This window comes from Hippoglossus hippoglossus, chromosome 21 (genome assembly GCF_009819705.1).
Source record: "Hippoglossus hippoglossus isolate fHipHip1 chromosome 21, fHipHip1.pri, whole genome shotgun sequence".
NCBI classification, from domain to species: Eukaryota; Metazoa; Chordata; class Actinopteri; order Pleuronectiformes; family Pleuronectidae; genus Hippoglossus; species Hippoglossus hippoglossus.
In genome coordinates, this window is record NC_047171.1 from 3,520,229 (window position 1) to 3,542,790 (window position 22,562).

Sequence of the window (22,562 nt, forward strand, 5' to 3'; positions counted from 1 at the left end):
CAATCAGAGGGTTAAAGAGGGGGCGGGAATCCAGGTCATTTCCGGGTTGTCGCTGCGTGTTGTTGATGGACGGCTCGGTGGGAGCGCGGGACTTCACAGCTCCTTCAAGTCAGTATTTACCGTTAAAGTTCAAATCACAATATTTATATCTGCGTGAGACCGTAATGTCGCCTCTTATGTTTGCACTGTTCCCAGTTAAACAGTCAGAGTAGCCCAGTATCAGCTGCAGACCAGTTAAAGTCCCATGTAAAGTGCCTGTCAGCTCGTTTATGGAGGTTTCTTTACTTTATTAAATAGCTTCTCATGGTGTTATTGACTGGAAGAAGATAACTGGACCATAACCTGTTGTCAGGTGACTCGTCTAATGTTTACAACACGAGTGCTTCTTATTCTTTAATACAGTCATATATAAATCTACTTGGGAAATGATTAAAATGACCAAATATTAGGCAAACAATCTTTATTTTCTTAGATTTTTTACTTGTGTATCTTAACCCAGTATAACATATCCTATTTTGTTTGAAATTGAACTCACTGGTTTGACTCTACCTTATTGTGTGATTTGCAACACTTTGAAAGTGTCATAGAGCTGCAGCAGACTCATTGTCTGTCCAAGTTCATATGAGGGACATAAGAGAAGACGTCATACTTCATATGAAGTAACAAAAACATGTTAATGAGGTCGGACGACCCTCTTGTCCTGTTTATTGTGATGGATTTAGCTATCACCTGAAAGTCAGACACTTAATCATGAAGCCTGCATCAGCAAACATGGGATTTAAAGGGTCAGTACCAAGCCGAATGTTTAACACTCAATTGTCGGGAAAAACTCTGTGAAAGGTCCTGCAAAAATATTTTTTTAAGATGAGTGGGAACCTTTGTATTTGTAACATTCAAACACTAATTCAAGTTTTTATCATAAAGAATCTTTGTGGCAGCAGAACTCAAGACTTGTAACTCTGATACATCAACACTGAGCTTGTTTGTAAATGCAGATGCACAGTGAACTTTTTACTGACGTTGATTGAATCATAAGCAGTAAAGTACCAGAGTGAAACCAGACTCTTCTCTGACAGATACCTGGAATCATGAACCAGTTGCCACGAGATACCGTGCGGCTGCTGTCGAGCTCCCAGGTCATCACCTCAGTGTTGAGCGTTTTGAAAGAACTGTTGGAGAACTCCCTGGACGCCGGAGGTTCAAGCATTGATGTTAAACTGGTACAGTATCTTAATGACAGATTGTGGATTAAGACAAATGATTATTGGTTTTGGATATAGCAGAACTTGGATTTGTTTTCTTTCCCATTTAGCGGCAACATTATTGTTATATTTGATCATACATTTTGCAGCCTACAGTATGTACTGACTCTCCCACTGCAGGAGAATTATGGTTTGGACCGGATAGAAGTTCGTGACAATGGCCAAGGGATCAAAACCGCAGATACTCCTGTGATGGCTGTGAGACATTATACTTCAAAGATCTGTAGCCATGACGACCTGGAGCGTCTGGAAACGTACGGCTTCAGAGGAGAAGCACTGGGCTCCATTTGTGCAGTGGCAGAGGTGAGAAGTCTTTAACAACAGCAGTCGTTATGTGACAGTCACATCTGAAGAGAAACCTAGCGAAACCGAGCTAAAGCTACTGGTAAAATAAAAGCAGATTGCACGGTGAAAGCTGCATGACTCTTTCATTCATCAGGATATAATAAGAATCACATATGAATCCTGGTGTGTCGGTCTATAAACTGGTTTGATGTCTTGTGCCGTTTCCTTTCAGGTAGCTGTCACCACGAAGACGGTGGAGGATGACATCAGCATCCAATACATGCTGAACTTCACGGGGGAGATTGTCTCTCAGAAGCCGTCTCACTTGGGTCAAGGCAAGGGCTGAAGTCATTTAATGAATCTCCCAGTGAGCAACACATTTCTGAAAATCAAATGCACTCTAATCTAATCCGGACAGTTTCCCCCCCTCAAAATGCACGTCAGTAAAAGTATGCAGTAGCTACAGTGGATACAGTGCACCTCGGTTATAAGAAATTGTTGAAAGAATAATCCACACTTTAACAAATATGTGTAAAGGTAGATCTAGTCCACCTGCATCCAGCTGTGACACACGTCTTTTCTTCTGTGTTGTACAGGTACAACAGTGAGTGTACTGAAGCTGTTCAAGAATCTCCCAGTGAGGAGGCAGTTCTATTCTTCTAGCAAGAAGTGCAAAGAGGAGCTGAAGAAAGTCCAAGACCTGCTGATGGCGTATGCTATAATCAAACCTGACCTGAGGATCACGCTCGTTCACAATAAGGTCAAGACCGTCTCACTTTTACGATTTTAACCGAGGGAGGTGAAAGTATTTTCATCAATGAAATCAAGAGAAACACGAATAATTCCTGCTGCTGAGACAAGTAAAGCTGCTGAAACTGCAGAATTGTAACACAACTAAACAAATGGGAGAAGAACACAATGGGGTTTTGTTATATTTTAAGTCTGTCCTGTAAAGGGACATAATCTTCTTCTTACAGTTTGTATTCACACACACACAGCAGCCGCTAGGTGTCCTCATTTGTCTTCAAATGACTGAACATCACTGGTTCAAAAGCCTCCTCAGTTTCTGTTAATACAGCCTGAGTTTCTGTTGGGTAATGTTGTATTATATGATAACGATGATGTGTGTTAAAGCACTGAACGCCTCTGTAAGATTACGTGTTATTTAAGATTAGTGCTCACACATAGTTTAAATCTTAAAAGCTAAAGAAGGAACAGGTGATGCTTGATTCCATCAAATCTTACACCGCTATTTTATTGAGCAGTTTACTCAATACATGACTCAGTTTGATAATTACATTGAGCTAAAGAATAGTCTGTACAAGATTAGGAACAGAAGTAGCAACAAGTCAAATGGAAGAGGGGAACAAGCCTTTAGAATTCCACCCAATTTCACCTTATTGTCATAAATATAATAATATAATAGGAATTATTGCAAAAGTGTAAACTGTAAGTTACATGTACAAGGTGTGCATGGCCTCATTTGATTCCCTTTCAAATCTGTAAAATCCTGAAACACAAAGTTACAAAATGAAACTCGTCGGGTAAATAATTAATCAAACATCGTCGTCAAAGTCCTGTTGTTTTGTCGTCAGTGAGTTATGAAATCATCACCTATGATAGAAAAGCTTCATTTGGCTTTTGGACAAACACATCAACTAAATGTTTAAAGAGTCAAACTACAGACTGAACCTGGAAGTTGCTGAGTTAGTGTTTGCTCTGTTCTCATTAACATAAAAAAATCATATGCACACAACACAGTGCGTGTGCCTGTAGCTAATAAGGAGTAATTATAAGTTGTAAGAGTCTTTTTGAGTTGTGTGCATGTGGTTTTGAAATGAGTTACACAACATGACCACAGTAGTCTATTTACTAATGGACTTGATTTGGATTTAAAATATTATTCAAGTGTTTTTCTAAATAGCAGATTTTTACATGAATTGATTCATGAAGCTTTTTAACTGGGGAAACTGCAAAAATATAAATATCATAAAAAACATAAAACTTACCTGATCACAGAAACAGTTATGATTTTACATGTGTTTATTATGGCTGCAACTAATGCTTATTTTCCTGATTGATTTTGTAATCAATTACATTTAAGCAAATATAAATGTTATTATTTAAAACTTAAGATATTAAATTAATAATCACTCTTAGCTGCTAAATACCTCTTTCACTGTAACTCAGTCTTCAGGGAGATTCAGAGCACAGGCTTAGATCTGTGAGCTTTTATTTTACTGATATCTGTTAAATCCACAACAGCGGATGACAGAACGTCTGAATTATTGCTGTATTCGCCCCTGCAGGCTCCAGAGTGCTCCTGGAGTAATGTCGCATGCTCTTCACAGCAGGCTGAGAAGCACGACGCTGTATTTAGAGACAAGCAAACACAAATAATAACGAAAGCTCACGATGCAGCAGGAGTGTCGGTTGGGTTTGCAGCTGTTGAGGGAACAATGAACTCTGTCTGCAACCTGAAACTTAAGACTAGTAAATCTACAACACACTGTGCGTCTTAAACTAATAAAAATCTTTGAGTTGTGGCCCAATCCCTAAAATGCTCATACGTCATTACAGCCACCGCTTGACTCCGCACAGAATCGTAATAATAGTCATGATTAAAAAATGTGTCTCCTGCTGTATTGATAGTTTAGTGTTTGCTCTTTAGGGCTGTTTGTTAATGTGCAGCAGCAGAGCAACTACATGATTGTTGGTTATACAAACCAAAGCAATGTGACAAGGTTTCATAACTTTTGAGAAAATTAATCATAATTTCTCCTCAACTTAACCGAGTCATTAGTGATAATCAGACTTATATATATATTCAAATTGCTCGTTTCAATTCAATTATTGTGATTTTATCATTCAGCAAAAGTATGCGAGCGCCTTCACGTTTTTTGGTGTGCGCAATAAAAAAAAAGCCAGTAATTGTATTTTGGTTTGTTCCATTTCACAAGAGCAGATTAATCAGCAGAGGAATTATTTAGCAGTTGACATTTCCATTCATTACAAGGTTTCAGACCACAGCTAAGTGTAACTGTCATTTGCCCCAAACACAAATATGGCTGATGGACGGTGAACTCTGATTTGGCTGATTATGACGCCTGAGTAAGTTGCTGAACACAGCTGCAGGCTTAACCCCCGATTCGGTTTCAGGCTGCAGCTAGTTTGTACACAGAAGTGTATATAGGTGGTGTGGGTCACGCAGCAGCCACACGACTCCCGTATGAATTTCATAGAAATCAGTTTTGAGGTCGTCAGGTTAGAGTAGTAAATCCATTTTTGCACAATCAGCACTCAGTTGCCCCTATCCTCTATCTCCAACTCTGCTATTTGGCTTGTGTCGTGTTTCACAGCTTCTTCAAGAACTGTTTACAGGAGTGATCCGTTTACATGCGCCAGATTGTGTATTTAATAGCTGAGGCATGCCCTGCAACACTCTGCATGCTTTTAGAAATCAACACCCGGGAGATAAATTCAGTGTTAAACACAAATTACAAGCCCACTTGTGGGTGACAACATATTTCAACTGTTTTCTGATCAGACATGTTTTTGAGGTGTCATGTATTTTTAAATAATCATGACCTTACTTGATGATGTTTTGTAATCAATGAGAAAAAAATGATCATCATTCATCAGTATAAACTAAAAAAAGGTCCTGAAGCTTTGATTTATATTGTGTTGAGTCAATTATTTTGGTCTCAAGGATGAAATCATGTCTTAAGAAGTAAGAAAAGCAAGAATATCAATTTGTGTCAGGTCTTGTAATGATTTATTCTGTAATGTTAATTTAAGCACCCATTAACTTTTACTCTTCCTCAGCTCCCTAAGCGTGGAACACTGAAATTTAAGCTTTTGTCCGTCTCTTGCTGAATCATTTGATGAATGAAATATATGAATTCCAGATGTGTTGGCAGCTTGTTGGCCCAGTTACTATCATAACAGGTGTTTGTGCAGTGTGATCGCCTGATGTGGACTCGTGGAAGTTGACTCGTGTCATATTGTTCCAGGTGGTGGTTTGGCAGAAGTCCAAGGTGGCCGATCACAGAAGTGCCCTCCTTGCTACACTGGGGCCCAGCGCGGTGGCAAACCTGCTTCCATGCCACTATCACCAGGAGCAACCAGAGGTTAGTTCAGGGGAAAGTGCTGAGATGAAACAAACGTGTTAGAGAGGATACCTTAGTTTACATTAGTTTGAAACACACACACATTTTGATTTAGTCAACTGTCCAAGTGTTGCCAGTGTGTTAAGTTGTCATCATGCGATGTTGGGCTCACGTTTACAGGTTTCAGGTTTTCTCGGTCAACTTTTATTTGTATCGTTTCACACTGAGCGCTGCTCGGTTGGACAAAGTCTCCTTTGAACGTTTGAAACAAACGATGGCGCAAATGTGAAGAGACAACGTGGTTGGCACTCTGACGGATGAGCGTCACAGAGCTGTATGCTTACCCCCCCCCCCCCCCCCCCCCCCCCACCTCGTGCACACACCTTGCACTTTTTGCTCTCATACTGTGGCTCCCATGCCGCATTGCCCTTCATTATATGCAACAATTGTAACTTTAAATTACATGTTACAACATTTTCAGTCTAAATCCAAATCAAATATTGTGACACTTGGTTGAAAAAATAAAAAGCTAAAAAACTAAACAGTTGCTGCTTAATAACTAAAACCGAGGAGGTGGGAATACATTGATTTGCACAGGAAATGAATGATGACTGCAACTTATTTGTTCGGATAGTAGTATTTGTTGTATATTTGCAGAACACATAAGTGCACGCACGCTATACTTGACTGTGAGCTAATAACCTCATCAGGAACGCCTGGTCGCAAGCCAGCAAATGTGGCCAGTTGGGGGCTCGCCAACTATTTCTATGCCCTTTTCTTTTGAGTTCTTTCCTGATGAAAAGTGAATTTTTGTTAGCTAAGCTTTGCTGTGCTGATCATAATTGAATTACTGGTGAGCGGTAACTTTCTGCTTGGTCACGGTAGGTGTCATGTGGCTCGTACCTGCTGCCAGGCTCCCAACAAATCCAGTCTGACAGATATGGAGCAGCCCTTTTCACCCTGCTTCTCTCTCCTTTTCCTCTTTGTTGTTGTTATTTTGCTGCTGCTGCACTTCGGTGCCCAGTTATGAGAACAACCTTTCACCTTTTCCTCTTACACCCTGTAGCAATGAAAGAGAACGTGTTCTCCTCTTTGTCCCCAAGAGTGAAGCTTAGTGATCAAGGGAGCCAGGTTGACAATTTCTCTGGGGGCTCGCTCGGGGGTGAGTCGTAAGAGCTGTTCCTCTGCAGAACAAAATGTGACACTCGTTTTTGACAGCATGACTACACATAGCTGCGGCCCTTTGGGGCCAGAGGTGCCATACATGCTCCCATAAAGTGACCCTAATGAGCAGAAATAGAGAGAAGCATATGTGCCGTGACCTGAAACAGCAGTTCATTTATTAACTTCATTGGCGTGCGTTGCTGCTAATAATGAGCCCTGGGCCATGTGGGGGAAAAAGCATAGCTATTCTCTGCTTGCAATCTGTAGAACATTAACAGCTTTCCATAATTTCTTACTAGCCCATATTCATAATGGAGATTTGAGTACAGTTGCTCAGTTTTGTGCAGAGTCGTCAACTTTAGCTCTTGAGAACTACCTCCGGTGGGGTTTTAGGTGAAAGGTCATTGTTTAATATGTGTGTCTCTATTAACATTTGCATTATATAATATGAGGCAAATGTTAATAGTATTATGTGTTACACTGCCTGTTTTACCTATTGTCAACTGTACCATCCTAATTGAAAATACAATATGGGATAGTTTATTTAATTAAGTTCCAAAACTAGTAGTTCTAAGTGTTGTTTCACCTGCGGATGAGAATGACAACATGAAAACATCAGCAGTAGAACACATTTGATTTATGTCTGAACCTTGTATGTATGGCATCTGCTTTGTGCTTGTGTTGGGTTATTAATATTATAATTCTCTTTATTTTGTTCAGATCTCTTTAGAGGGTTTTTTCCCGAAGCCTGGAGCAGATTACTCCTCTACAAGCTCATGTAGCCCTGACAAAACCTTTCTATTTATCAACAACCGGCCGGTCCACCATAAGGATGTAATGAAGGTAGAATCATTTTGGGATAAATAAATGCAACAGACTTTTTGCAATGCATATTTGTTTGTCTCTTAAATGCATTCTTTTATTTTTTTTGTTCCCCTGAAAATCGTATATCCGTGTACCATCGTATATTTGATCATCAGTTGTTGCGCCAACACTACGCGGCTCAGTATCCAGGTGATTCAGCCTCACATCGATATCCCACCCTTCTGCTAAAAATGACCGTTTCACCCTCTTCAGTCGATGTCAACCTGACACCGGACAAGACCCAGGTTCTACTAGTTAACAAGGTGACTATCAAATTCAAACTAAGTCAGAATCAGTTTAAAATGTGTTGTATTTGTTCAGATTTAACAATGACTGGGGAACAAAGAACAAAAGTCCGGCCGAGTACATGTGATTGGAAGTTTAACTGTCATCTGTCTGACGTTTAGGAGGCTGTGCTCACTGCTGTAGAGGCATTGCTGGTTTCTCTCTATGGCTTTAAACCTGGTAGTGATCCCTCGGCTGAGAAACAGCTCGGCCCTGAGATGTCTCCTTCGCCTTTGAGTCCTTCTCAGACTGATGCTTCAGGACTCGTCACTGAGCGAAGTAAAGATATCGATGTCAGTGTCGCCAACCACAATGACAATGGCATCACTTTGTCTGCGGCAAAGGGCACAGATGCATCACTGCCCCACCAGACCTCGAACAGCAGCTCTTCCTCTTCTGTAGCAGAGGACTGGATTGTCAACCAGTCTAGCTTTTCTCTTTATGATGATGAAATGGCTCAGAGCTGCACTCAGACAACAGAAACAGACTCGGCAAACAAATCCTTGGAAAGACTTGAGGACAATGTGGAGTCAGTGACAGAAACAAACAAACACCAGATATCAGCGGAGGACTGGAGCCGCGGGACGGCTCTGACTGACCCCATATCACGAGAACCCCTGCAGCCCGTTAAAATCCTCCAACCCTCGAAGCTCAATCATTCCGACTCAGATGAGTTAAAGAGCCACAGCAGCTCAAACAAAAAGATGTTCAACAGCATAATGGAGAAGCGGGATGCTCTGACCGCCTACGACCTGATCAGCAACCGTGCCATCAGGGCGCCGCTCTCTTCTGCCACCTTGTTCGAGAAGGAGGCCAGAGCTGAGGTCCTGAGGGAGGAACCCACAGCCGGCCTGCAGGATGTCAGTGTCACCGCTCAAGAGAGGTGGAAAAATCCGAGGGAGGACGACCATAAGAAGTGAGTTTCCAGACCTTCACCTTTCCAAGCAGTTGTTTCCATTTCTTGTTATTTGCAAGGCAGAGGGAGTTGGGAAAGTTTGACCTGTCATTTGCATGTGAGAAGCCCAGTCTGGAAATTATGTTGATACGAGCTGTGTTTCTAATTTCCTGACCGTGTCTGATAGTGAGCAAGGTAGACAACATTTTCCACAGTACAACAGGTATCATTAATGATGACACGTCCTGTATAGTATTCCATCTATCCAGAGGATTCCCATGTCTAGTCTAAGTTTATATATCCTCGACGTTAAATCCTTGAAGAATGATTTTATGAACTCCTTGTTTATTAGAAGCATAAATGTCCTGTCTCCAAGTTGTTACTCAGAATCTTAATTCTTTTATTTTATAACAGCAACACATGTTAGGTCAGCAGCTGTGCAACACAGAAGAAATGGCTAAAAGACTAAACTGATACTAGAGAACTTATTCTTCTCCAAAACTTCACCTCAACCGTCTGCAGCCCGATACAGAGGAGGGTGTTATGGGTAACTGTCGGTCACAGGGGATCCAGCGTGCTCACCTTCTAAATGCCAACATGTTGATTCAAGCTATTTGTCAGGTTACTGGCTGGAAATGGAGATTAAACTAATTTAAATGGACAATTTAAAGTACAATTTGTAAACATAAGCATTAACATTGACAGGATTCAAGTGGAAGTGAAAAGTGAGGGACTCGAACACAAATATAAAAGCTAAATGTCCTGTTTCCAGGTTCACACAAGTCTCTTTGTCCATTTCAAAATCTCACCTACACTTACTTCATAAGTGGAGTCAGGAGTGACACATAGTTGGCTTGTCAAGAATAGAGTTGGCACAGAGCAGATGGAGGTAATGAGTGTTTGTGTTTGACCCTCGCGTCCCTCAGAGTTAAATGATTAACATTATTGAAGGTAAGACAGGATGGAGTTATTTGGACAATAACAAACAAGAAAATAACACAGTGATCGCATGAATGTGCAGACTTAGTAGAATAGTGCTTTATTTGTTTGATTCTGACTAATCTGTGAGATCCAAGCACATAGATGGTTTATAAAATGGAGCTGGTCTCAGATCAGAAAACACGGCACAGTGTACCGACCATGTGCAACTCTTAATTTATTGAATTGGCTGATTGCATCGAAAACTGATAGTGAAAGAAGTACAGGAGTAAATGTTGTTGTCATTAGAATGCAGTTTGCAAAAGAAAATGCAAACTGTGCTTCCTTGTGATCTTTATCCCCTGAGCTACTCCGCTAGCATCATGGAATAACACCATTATACTGGAAGTGCTTCACCCCAATTACGTAAGATTGCGCGGCATACCAATTTAAAGTAATTACAAGGTTGGAAAATATGAATCAGCAGTACATGGGCCCTTATATAAGGTATGGAGGAGTGTATGGAAAAAGACATCTGGTTAGAATCCGTCCTAGCCGTGCTGCTGTCTTAAACATGAAATGAGATGTGGCAAGTACTTGGCCCCTTTCACTTCCACTGTTAAGTAGCACACCACTTCTAGGAATTATCCTTGAAACAGGTTATTTGAATAACGGGGTGCTGAAGTGTAAGGCCTAATGCTTAACACATGAAGATCTATGGAAACATGAGTTGGCAACTTTGCTGAGGAAAGCACCCTATACATATATCAGATTCTCAACATGTTCTCTGCATGTACACTGGGGAAAGGTTGTTACTGGGAATCTGAATTCTTATTTTAGAACAGGCTCTAATATGTTTTAACTCGATAACGTCACATGGTAGCTTAGCAGCGATGAGTCTGTTCATTCTGAGGTGGAGGAGACCTCTAAAGATAACGCAGCTCCTGGTAAAATGTTGCTGAATGTCTGTATTATAAGATATCAGAGGAAAAACTCTTCATTTGTCCTGTGAGCCAACCAGTTGTTAAACACATTGTTTTTGTAACATCATGATTCTGATGTTCAAAACACTCGACTCCCACTTGCTGTTGTAATCCCAACCTGTTGCACCAGTCAACGCTAGAAAGCCAACTTGGAACTGATCTGATAAAGTGTTGTCACTGGTGTCGTAGCTGTAAAAGATTTGAACTCTGCAGGTCTGAGGAGAAGGCAAAACAACACCACGACCAAAGGACCAAACTGGCCCCTGCTGAGGGCCCCAGAGAGCCCAGTGCGAGCACCCCGAGGAGCCACGTGCGCAGCCTGAAACGCAAAGCCCCGCTGTCCAATCAGCAGCTGCTGGACGAGCTCTTCTCTGCTCAGCCCCAAAAGAAGATGAAGAACCCTGCACCTAAGCCCTCACAGCCCCTCCCCTGCAGCGTGGCTGCCCTTCGGCTGCAGCTTCAGCGCCTCTCATCCCAGCGCAGCGCAGCACCGCGGGGCCTCCGTCTTGTAAACCGACTGGCCTCTCAGAACGCCTGGGTCATTTTATGTGGTCAGAGGCTCATGTTGTTAAACCCATTTCGAGTGGAGGAAGCCTTGCTGTTTAAGAGACTTCTGGAGAATAATATACTTCCAGCTGAGAGTCTGCAGAACCCTATACAGTTAACAGATGGGTAAAGTATCACTCACCTCTCACCAGCAAAATGCCAGCTCTGACAGTTGTTTTCATTTTGGGAAACTGCTCACTCGTCCAATTTCTTTACACACAGTACATTGTAAAGACTATTTTTAAGACAAAGAAATCCTAGTACTTGGCTTCTATTAATGCTTATCTAATTTATGCAAATACAGTGATGTGTGTTTAACGTGTCCTTGTGTGTCTCTTCTAGAAATCTAGGGGGAGCTGAATATACAGATGCTTTGTGCAACATGGAGAAACAAAGCCCTGAGCTGGACGGACGCAGCCTCTTCTCTGATCCCAGGCTTGTAGCTAATGGGTTTAAAATCAAACTCACTCCAGGTACATTGTAAATAAAATGTTATTGAATCATAACAGACCAATATGTGTGCAGTCGAACATTTATCTGCCAATCACGTGTCCTTCGGGAACCTGATAGAACAACAGATCCCAAAACAAAGGCACCGTAGTACAACACAAAAGTGCACAACACACCCAGTCAATCAGAAAACATGGATTTCTTATTGTTGGAGTCATGCTGGTTAAAGGCCTCATTTATTATAGAAAGGGAGTATTGGATTATTTGTGGATAAGATGAAACATTCCCATTCCTTCAACAAATGTGTCCACAGGGAAACAATAATGGATGATGAAGAAACAGAGAAACAGCATTTTGCATCATCGCAAAACAAATTTCTGTCCCCCTTCATTTTTGCACATTCATTAAAAAGGAAAAACTGAAATATCCTGGAGGAAAACCAATGGAAAGGTTCAGCAGAAATGATTTTTGCTCTGATATGCAGTCGGCTGCGAGACCTTATATAGACGGTGGTGTGTGTCTTTCTTAATCACATCCAATCAATTAAATTTACCACATTTAGACTCCAGTCAGTCGGTAGAAACATCTCAAAGATGATCAAGAGAAACCAGGAGGCGCCTGAGCTTAATTTTAAAGGTTCAGTGTGTAGAATTTAGTGACATCTAGTGGTGAAGTGTCATGTTGCAGCTGAACACCCCTCACCTCCCCCTCCCCTTCCAAACATGACAGAACATGTGGCAGCTTCATGGGTCATTAAAAACTCAGAAGTTTTAGTTTGTCCAGTTTGGGCTACTGTAAAAAACATGGCTGCCTCCGTAGAGAGGACCCACTCCTGATGTAAATATAAAGTATTTAAATATAAAGACTTGCATTCTAGGGTAAAGAAACCAGCAATTTGTACAATTTAGATGAAACACGAGTGAAAACATCACTAGGATTATTATAAATTCAGTTTCTGCCAATAGATAAATTTCACCTAAATCTTACACACTGGACCTTTTTAAATATCATTGCAAAGTGTCTGAATACTTAAATCCATGTGATAGTTCGGTTTTTCCTTTTTAATAAATTTGCAAACATTTCTAAAGTTCAGTTTTTCTGTCACTGTGGGTTACTGAGTGAAGGTAGCAGGTATTTCAACAATTCACTCGCTAAGACATTCGTTATATTAACCAATAATCTGTAGCTATAAACAGACAGTTAATATAGTGCATTTAGTATAAGATTAACTAACATTATCTTTAAAAAACAAACCTTCAATATTAAAATGTTGATGCTGACAAATGATTCTGATAATTTAAGTGGGCATCAGTGGAGTTTAAACACGTTTATACTGCAATACAGTTGCTGAGGGTTAAAAACACAATCTGAAAAATAAATAAATAACTGCCAGCTTCATTATCATCGTGACGTTATTTACTTGACTATTAATCACTTATTACTGACTTTGCAAAGCCAAACAGTGCCCTGTGAACGTTGGCTGTTTTTGTTGCTGGAGCGGTTCACCTCAGTTGACACTGGCCCTCTGCCCAACAGCATGGTCTCACAGTAGGTTTGTACCCCAGCGTGCAGGTGATGAGAATGGTTGCCCTTTGAGAAATTCTAGGAATTTTCATTTGGCACGGCCTGCCCTCGGTGGGTGTGCATGGGATTGAAGGCAGCAGCGTATGTAAGATGGTTTCATTGCACAATCAACTGCTGTGTATCTCTGTTGTTTGTGAGGATTGTTGAAAAATGTGTATTGTGAATTATCGCTTGCATTTGCCGTTATTTAAAAAATGGAAAGAATTGACATATTAAAACAACGTGCATCTCTATGGAGTTGTTGGTATTATAATCAGGGAATTTGTCAGGGTCAGTTGCTGCTCTCGACATAAATAATAGCAAATGTACTTGCACAAGCGGCGCATCCAGCAGAGACAAATTCAATAAATCTAAATGTCTCTGCATCTCCAGTTTTAATTTTTACCTTTCAGACTTCATTTTGCATCCAAAGTCATGTATCAGAAATATAAATTGTCCATGATTTGTAGTATTTCCTCATGAAATAAGAAGCCATCATTCTTCCACCCTACAAGACAACTTCCTTCCAGTCTGCCGGGGCTTCTATTAGTCATTTAACACTCCATTTGGCCCTCAGCTTGTTTGACTTGGTCCTCACTCCGGCCGTAAACCACAATATTTATTTATTATTCTTTCCTGGAGATAGAAGTAGCGTCTGGAGTATATTAATCCTTGTCCTCTGCTTGTTTTGGCCAGGCCTCACATCAGCCGATAGACATCTGGAAGTGACAGCCATGGCAGACTGTGTGCCTTTCCTCGGTGTGGACGACCTCAGGGAGATCCTGACTGCAGTTCTTCACAGGAAGGCCGGGACCGTGCAGGAGAGCCGGCCGCTGAAAGTAACAAACTACCTTCAAGTGAGAGATGCTGCGAATGGAGGATAAGAAGTCGTCACTGAAGTGTTTTGTGGTGCTTTTCTTAAAATGTGTGAATTGTGATTTTTTTTTTTTTTTTTTGCGCTCACAGGGGGAAGCTGTACGACTTGCCCGTCAGGTGACTACAAATCTATCCAGGGAAGATGTGGAGGAAATCCTTGTGCGGATGGAACAGCAGCTTGGTGAGAGCAGCAGGTCCTGCATCCACGGTCGGCCGTTTCTCCAGCACCTCTCTGACGTCCCTGTCACAGAGCAGGAAGCTCAGGCTCTGCTGACTTCAGAGCTGCAGACACCTTCATGAAAACTACCGCTTTGTTTCCAGTCCCAAATGATGTCGAACTTTGTTACAACCAGGATATCAAAAATAAAGTGATCAAGTATGTGATGCATTTTGTCAACCATGAATAGTTCATTTCTGTAAAAGGAAACAGAATTTGTGGACTGGCTCAGAAAGTCTTGATGACGACAGTAAACATCTCTTCACTGAGGCTGTAACATCTTTTCTATTGTAGCAGATATGGCTGATAAGTAAATGACCACTCAAAGCTTTTTACAGTTCAGTTTATTGGCATTCACCCATTCACACCATAGCGCATCTATTGCCAGGGGCAGTCTGGGGTTCAGTATCTTGCCCAAGGACACCTCGGCATTCAGATGGGGAGGACGGGGATCGAACCCCGCCAGAGAACGACCGCTCTATCCCCTTGTACCGATCTGTAACTGAAATGAACATTTACAGTAAACCTCCTCATTTAACAGTTCAGTTCAGAAGCGGATGTTTCACTCGCTTGAGTCATTTCTGGTTTTGTGGACTGATTTCCTGCATCATTTGCATTTTCTTGGATTAACAACACCGCTCTTCAAAAAGCAGAGTGACATCTGATTCCCTGACTTGATTTCAGTCCAAAAGCCCGTGTATCTTACTACCCCTCATTGTGGCACCATTGAAATGGGTATTGGCAAGCCGGGGATGTGCGGCGTGCCAGCTACTACCCATAATTCTTTACCCTCAATTACTGCCAGCTGCTCGCCCTTTACTATTGACAGATACTTGTGTATTATCCCTGGCTGCATTAAATGCTTCAGAGATTTGCACTGTAATGTCAACCACAAAGTTGAGCAAATCCTTGATGCTGTGCTAACTTGTAGTGGTGCCACTTCCTAAAGACATTAGTCTGTTCGTGCTGCGGGGAAACGGGCTGAGTTAGGCTGTGCTCAACAAGGACTAACAGGCAGTAACATATAAAACTACACCTTTTTTAATCTTTCTTAGAGTTTCTCACTCATTTTAAGTAGAACTGATGGGATGGCAGGTGCTTGTATCTCAGGAACAGGGATCTAATACGAGAACATTCAGATTGTCAGCACAGGACGGCTGAGCTGACCACACTTGGATAACAGAAATACATATATCCGCACGAGGCTTTCACTCGTCACCTTTTCGTATGGACACTGCATCCCACCGCAGGGAGAAGTGCAACCCGATCACTCATCTTATCATAATATTATAGTTAGGCCCGTGAAAGGTCAAACCGCAGCACACGTCTTGTTTTACGTGGCCTCTGCTGAGAGGACCCACAGATGGCCCCAGCATTGCTGCAGGGCCAGCACTCTGCAAAGTGCCTCTGCGTAGGGGATAAATGCCTGTGAGGACCCCCCCCCCCCCCCCCCCCACCCGCCCCTCCTCTCGCCCGTCGCCGCCCCGCTCCTGCACAGACTCTTGTTTTAAAACGTTTCACTGTTGGATATGTGCTCCTCAGTTGCTTGTTTCCAGAAATGCGTGCGGAAGCAGAATCTGCTCTGTACGCGCTGCCTTTGGCACCCGAGGGGCATATCAGAGTAATTGGGGCAGATTAACTGATGATCATCTTTTGACCATGTGACCACACTGTTTAAAAGGTCAGCAGCAGTTCACTTTGCCAGCTGTCTTTCAAAACCACCTGTCGCCTTCTTTTTTAACCTTTTCTTCAACTAAAAGTGAAGTATTCGCTAATGATTAACCCAAATGTAGAGGACGGAAAAGGGGCCGGTTTGGGAATCCAACTTAAATTTGGAATATCACAACCCTGATGCAAAAATACTCTGTTCACATACAGCGTCATCTAGATGGTTGTCTGTTCTCCTGTTACTGCCCTAATGTGCAGAGCTACTGCTTGTCACGTCGTGTTCAGCAGCCAGGGCAACTGTACACCACTCTCACAACCCAGAAGTAACCGTGCACTTTAACAGAGTCATCAAGTCCAAATTAAAATTACATGAGCTATATTTAACCCCCTTTTCCTGCTCTATTTTTTTGGAACTCTCATAAGAAGTATTCACACCGAGCACCTCGGCCAGTACTGGGTACACGCACCATCTGCTTCTGTTTAGAAATATGAGACTTGATCAGGAGAAAGACAACATTTTATATCCCTTTGGGAACGCACGATTGGAATGATATCATACTTAAAGATGTAGTCATCAAATGAAGAATTAATATCACCAGTTTAAAAAGATTTACATTTTCTAAATAACTGATGATCACTAACCAACCCACCTAAGTAAATGAGTTTTTATCACATCTCTCAAAGGGCATTGAGTCATGTTTTGTCACTCTCTCAACGGCCACTTGTTAATACTGCTACAGGAACAGCTACAGTATTGAGACTTTTCTCTTAAGATACACAACCAATTTAGTTCAGGCATCTTGGCCCCAAACCCATAAAGGTCTCGCTGGGCCTAAGTTAACTGTCTAATGTTTCAGGATGAACCAACACAGCAGGTTTGGCCACAAACCAAAGTTTTGGATGATTAACTCTCAACCTGAAGATAGAACCAGGGGATCACCTACGTTTTCACAGTTCAGCTTGTGGGGGACATGGACGACAATTCTGCTCAACAGATCTATAGATTCATGTCAGTGGTGTAGGGGGTGGCTGTGGCTCAGGAGGTAGAGCGTGTCATCCACTAACCTCGGCGGTTCAATCCCAGTCTCCCCTGTTCCATGTGCCATAGTGTCCTTGGGCAAGATACTGAACCCCAAAGTGCTCCTGATGTCTGGGAGAAGGGCAGAAGTGAACTGTAAAGCCTTTAAAGTGTTCATCAAGACTAGAAAAGTGTAATTTCAGAGCATTCACCATGGCTACAATGATTAAGAGCGCAATACTCATAACCATATCTATACCTAAAGAAGAATTTACAATATGACCTGGAAAGGGCATATGGACAAATGGTAGTAATGAAAGACTCGTAAAAGTGATGGACTTTAAGACAGAAGGGACTCCACCCTCTGAATACCTGGAAAACAAGATGAGGAAAAGTAAATATTTCACTGCTGCCTATAAAAATGACATCGCACAGAATTACAGCAGCGACATCCAGGATGATTCATACGTCCCCCTCACAATCATGGGCTTTTGTACAGTAATAATCTGAGCAGACACCCCCCCACACACCCAGACTAGACACACACAGGTGTTTTCACTCCCCTGGTGAGATGTGTTTGGCAGCGCAGGTGTGTTTACACTTTGATTGACAGCTTTTCCACCTCTAGTCGCTGTGTTAGCTCCACCCACCAGAGCTTCAACCTGACTGGACTAATCTGCCATAGAACAAACTGGACATTTGCAGCCTTTTGGTTGATGTTTTCTGGCCACATGGGGGCAGAGTATTGATCCTCATCTGGAGCAACACCTGGTCATCTGATGCACGTACGTCTAATCTCCCTTTTACCTCTTTTTTGGTCTTCACCACCTCTTCTGTAGGGTTGTGCACTTTTTGTGACTTACGTTGTCGTTAGCATGTCACTAAAGTGAAGCAGTGGTTGCAGGCAATTCTCGTCAATTCTGCAATATTGTGAATTTGTGAGTTTGGGTTGTGTTCAGCTTAATCTTTACAAATTACGTTTTTAATTTGGCTTTAACTTGATTTCTTAGTACTTTGTGGAGTCCTGGAATCGAGCAGCTGCCGACTGGTTTGATATCTCGCACACCAACCTACTCAAGAGCTGGCAGACAAATATCCTTGTGGCTTAGTACATTATTTGTTTTATGTGTGTTGTGTGTTTGATCACCTGTGTGTTTTCACATGACTGTTGTAAAGATATAGTTAAACATCGCCTTCTTCAGAACACTTGTATAAACTAAAACCAATAACAAGGTATAACTACTTCTAAGAGGAAACGTTCCCCTAAACTTTGTGACTGTATTATTTCATACATTCATATTTCATTCAGAGGAAAATGTGCAATCCTAACACAATGTGATTATCAGACCTTTTTGGCTTCTTGAACATATTAAACATGATTATATTATGTGGGCTTGTACTGAAAGTGACTCCAATATGTTAGATATTCATCTTTGATTTATTTATAATATTACAAAAATCCAAAGCAAACAAACCCCAACACTCCAGCTTTACACGAGGACTCACTCAAGTGTCTTTAAACCGTTAACCACCATGTTCCATATGGGAATGACTATAAAAACTTTGCTGCATCCAGGTTTTTGCTTCTCAGCAGGTAATTGGTGGTGGGGCCTTGCTGTGTGACGGTGCACTTTTCTGCCAACCGCTGAAGAGCCACTAAGTTTTTTTATGGGCTTCAGGCCCACACTAATGTGATGGGTGTTAAAAATCCACAGGTTCTCAACTATTGGAGAATTTACAGCCACACCACATTCAATTACATGGGTCAGGGGCTTCCACAGTGGGGCCATCAAGTCTACTCGCTTTAAGTTTTAATCACTTGTCACCAAATCCCACAGCAAGAGTGGACTTTTTATTTATTTTATTTGAAGTTACTTGCCGAGCTATAGCACATTTCAGATCATTAAAAAAGAGGCAGAATGAAAATACTTTACCACTTTTGAAAGTTACTGGGCAAACTGCTCCGGATACCCAGCTCAAGAAATATCTGCTTTCGAGGAACATTCGCTGTGACAGCAAGTCTGCAGCTCGTGAGATGTTTTCAGGATTCAAGATAACCAAACATAAAAATAATCATGGTGGATTTTACGAATAAATACGCAGCATTTCTAAAAGTTGGATTTCCTTCCATATCAATAAATGTTAAACTTATGGTAAGACAGTCTCCTGGATTTATCCACCACAGCCTAGTTTTGGAAAGTCCTGCTTGCCTCATGAATGTCACTCAAGTAAGCTTCTTGTAAAATTAATTGTGCGCCATAATCTTTAAAAATGTAGCATACATGTTGTGTCTGAGATGTCAAACTCTCTCCCGAGCTCTTGACACATACCTGATACTGCTCTACATCCGTCTGTGTTAAGGACATAGGCGTATCATCAGGAGACAGGAGGTTTCCACAATCTGCCCTCCCTCAGTCTCCTCAGAGGAACATCTATTCTTCATCACTGTCAGCTCTCCGTCCCCAGAGAGACAACGCTCCGCTGCCTCGGACCTCGGATGGCGGCGAGCCACGTTTTTCGCTCGTCACCTGACCCCTCCTCGCAAACAAACACAGACATTGAGGAATTTTGTAAACATATCTGGAGTGTTCACCAAATTTGTCCTCTCTCCAAACTTCCAGTAGCTTTACAAAGCCATTAATCACGCGATAGCTTCCCAGTGGTGACTGTCAGGTTTGCAGTAGGAATAGTGATTCCTCATCCCTAAGTGAAAAAGCAAGCAGAGTGCAGACGGGAAGGATAAATCACCTGAGAAGTGAAGACAGGCAGCATTCAGCAGCTGGACATCTGGCCCCAACCTTATCCTAGACTGGCTGATTTTATTGCTTTTCATTGCTTTCTCCTGAGCCACGAGGGGTTTTCACAAACAACCTGTCAATCCGGCCTGAGGTGATCATCTTCTGCCGGTTGTTTAAAGGTAAGAATGTGAAGCAATTGACATGTTTTAATTGCCAATATGTGAATGGGATGTTGTGGTCACCTTCTCAGATGCCTATTAAAGCCTGTGGAAAGATTTACTCGCTCCTGAGTGCCTTGCTTCAGCGCCTCTCTTCCCCTACTGTGCAAAACGTGTCTCACGTGAACTAACGTTAGCTTCGAAATTCAGTCGGCAAATGTCTACAAACATCCAGATCCCAGCATTAAATAAAACATATTTTAGACTATTTTATTATGTGGATTTTAAGTTTATCACGTCCAGTCTAAGGTTACTCATCCCGTCTTATCATCTGTTTACAACGAATGTTAGTTCAGGATTATCTATGTCTCAAACTACTGCCAGACCCTTAAGTACATATATAAATACATGTTCTATCTTCATCTATCAGCACGATGCCTCAGACGTAGACTAAATAAAGACGGACAACGCATCTCCGCTTTCTCCCTCCATCCGAAAACATTAAAAAAAAACTAAATGTTCCTAATACATTTAGAGTCAGGGTCTGTGCAGGAGGGATCGTGGGATGGAACGGTGGCAGCGAGGTGCTGCTGATACACATGTTGGACCAATCGCGATTCACAAGTCAGTCTCAGCTGTCGATCACGACGTTTCACATGTTTTTGTAGCATGAAATAAACTAATCATAACCAAACTTAACTAGAGAAACAAGCACTTTAATAAACATCGAGCAGTCGTAACACTTTGGCTTCGTTTTTCTCCTGTCATCCATCCTCATGTACAGTCTGTGGTTTTGTTGAACTTACTCTTACCTACTAAGGAAGCAGCAAGTATTTCACATTTTAACTGATGATTTAGTAAGAGTTATTTCTTTAAGTCAATTTCCAACCACCAGCACAGCTGCGTCTCATCCATGGCTCGGGACTTTTTTTGTAGATATTCCCCAGTTGCTCTTTTTCATCAATGTAGCTTGGTAGCTAGCCAGCTGTGCAGGAAAACCCTCGACCCTGAACACATGTGAGACGTGTGTCATTATCCAGACGTCTAGATTCAGGCTATTTGAGGGATAATGAGACAAATCACGTAGAAATCACAAATCAGTGGAATCTCAGATTTTAATCGTGGCTTAAAACAGATGGAAACAGTGTTTTTTCCAAACTTTGTAGCTGAAAATGAATATAAAATAATTCCGTGTATTATTGCTGTTAGCCTTGTGTAAGTTTACTCCAAAGTTTCAGCCGACCTCATTTACACGTTCACTTCTTCACGGTTTGACATCTTGACCTTTGCCACAGAGCGACCTGGGAGCAGAACGACTTCTCCAGATGCTCCACACATCTGTTAAAGGCTCCAGATGTTATTGGATGCACCTGGCATCTCCCCACACGTTGTCTCAGCTCGGCAGCACATTCAGGACGGGGCATCGTCCTCCTTTGTCCAAATGTTGGACATGTTGAGGCCTTGCGATAGAATTGGGAGGAATAGAAATATGTAATCTTAAATTGAGACGCTGTCAGTCTCTCGTATTAAAATGGTTGTACCAAGCCTCTATTTGGAAAAGTGAGACCCTCAGATGAGTTAACAAGGAGGATCATTGTATGCAGACTACTTGAATATTGTTTTTAATTAATCCGGGGTACAATTTATTAACAAATAATGACAAATAATTGACCTGAAATATTGTTTCTTTCTAATCCCAGGTGAGACAAGTTATGTGTTTTGGTTGTTTGTGGTTCTTGACTCTAGGTTCAAGTTCACCGGTTTCCATTCACACTCATTTCTTGAAAGGCCTCTGGAGGTTACATCTCTTAAAAAGCTGCTATCGTCTGTCAGGCGTCATGATCTCCAGAAACTGACCGTCTCCAGAGCCCTTTTAGATTTTCCTGAAATAAACCCGGGTCAAAACACCACTGTGACTAGCTGCACAGCACATGGCAGTAATCGCATGTCCCTTTACGAAGCCACATTCAAATTCAATAGATCTGCACCAAATTGCACACACTCGGATATCAGATTGGATTTTTAGATTCAAGATCCATGATTTATTCTCTGAAATGTTTAAGATAAATTTAAATCTGTTCTTTCCTGCCTTCCACCAAGTTTCGTGATAATCTGTCCAATTGCTTTTGCATAATCCTACAAATTTACAACCAAACAATCAAACAAGGACAAAAACATTTCCTCCTTAACTGTAATACAATAACAAACATACTCTACACAGATGAAACTATGGGTAAAAGTATATTTTTGTGATTTAGTTAAATCCTTATTTTGTTTTTCAGGGTGCAGAAGTCTAATTGAATCCCTTCCTCATTATTAAACATCATTAATTGAAGCCTCACATCATACATTATAAACGACAATTTATTAAGGAGGACTACAGGTTCTATCCATTCATTTTCTATTAGCTTTACACTCCAGGAACTCTGTCCAATAACGGGGTCTCCAGCTGCCTTGGACTTCTCCTTTACATCCTCCTTCCCGTTCTCTCACTCTCACTTCCTCACCTGTCAGAGGTGGAATGTCGCTGGCGGACACAGTCCTCCTGGGTCGGACTCTGAAC

General features: G+C 41.7%; 1 protein-coding gene across 4 annotated transcripts; it reads left to right on the top strand.

Annotated features, from left to right (window-relative positions):
* The first annotated feature begins 23 nt into the window (after positions 1 to 23).
* On the top strand, positions 24 to 14,588 carry pms1 (PMS1 homolog 1, mismatch repair system component). Of its 4 annotated transcripts, none has more exons than XM_034575033.1 (13): positions 24 to 108; positions 1,077 to 1,220; positions 1,383 to 1,565; positions 1,780 to 1,882; positions 2,144 to 2,307; positions 5,561 to 5,677; positions 7,541 to 7,663; positions 7,801 to 7,947; positions 8,092 to 8,885; positions 10,979 to 11,437; positions 11,654 to 11,784; positions 14,021 to 14,181; positions 14,291 to 14,588. In XM_034575033.1, the coding sequence occupies exons 2-13, from the start codon at positions 1,089 to 1,091 to the stop codon at positions 14,498 to 14,500; spliced, it is 2,724 nt and encodes a 907-aa protein (XP_034430924.1). In that variant the 5' UTR covers positions 24 to 108; positions 1,077 to 1,088; the 3' UTR covers positions 14,501 to 14,588. The 4 variants fall into 4 exon arrangements, with proteins under 4 accessions (XP_034430924.1, XP_034430926.1, XP_034430927.1 ...); XM_034575035.1 differs by lacking the exon at positions 24 to 108 and adding an exon at positions 192 to 352; XM_034575036.1 differs by lacking the exon at positions 24 to 108 and having other exon boundaries at positions 8,092 to 8,167; positions 8,216 to 8,885.
* Positions 14,589 to 22,562: the final 7,974 nt, after the last annotated feature.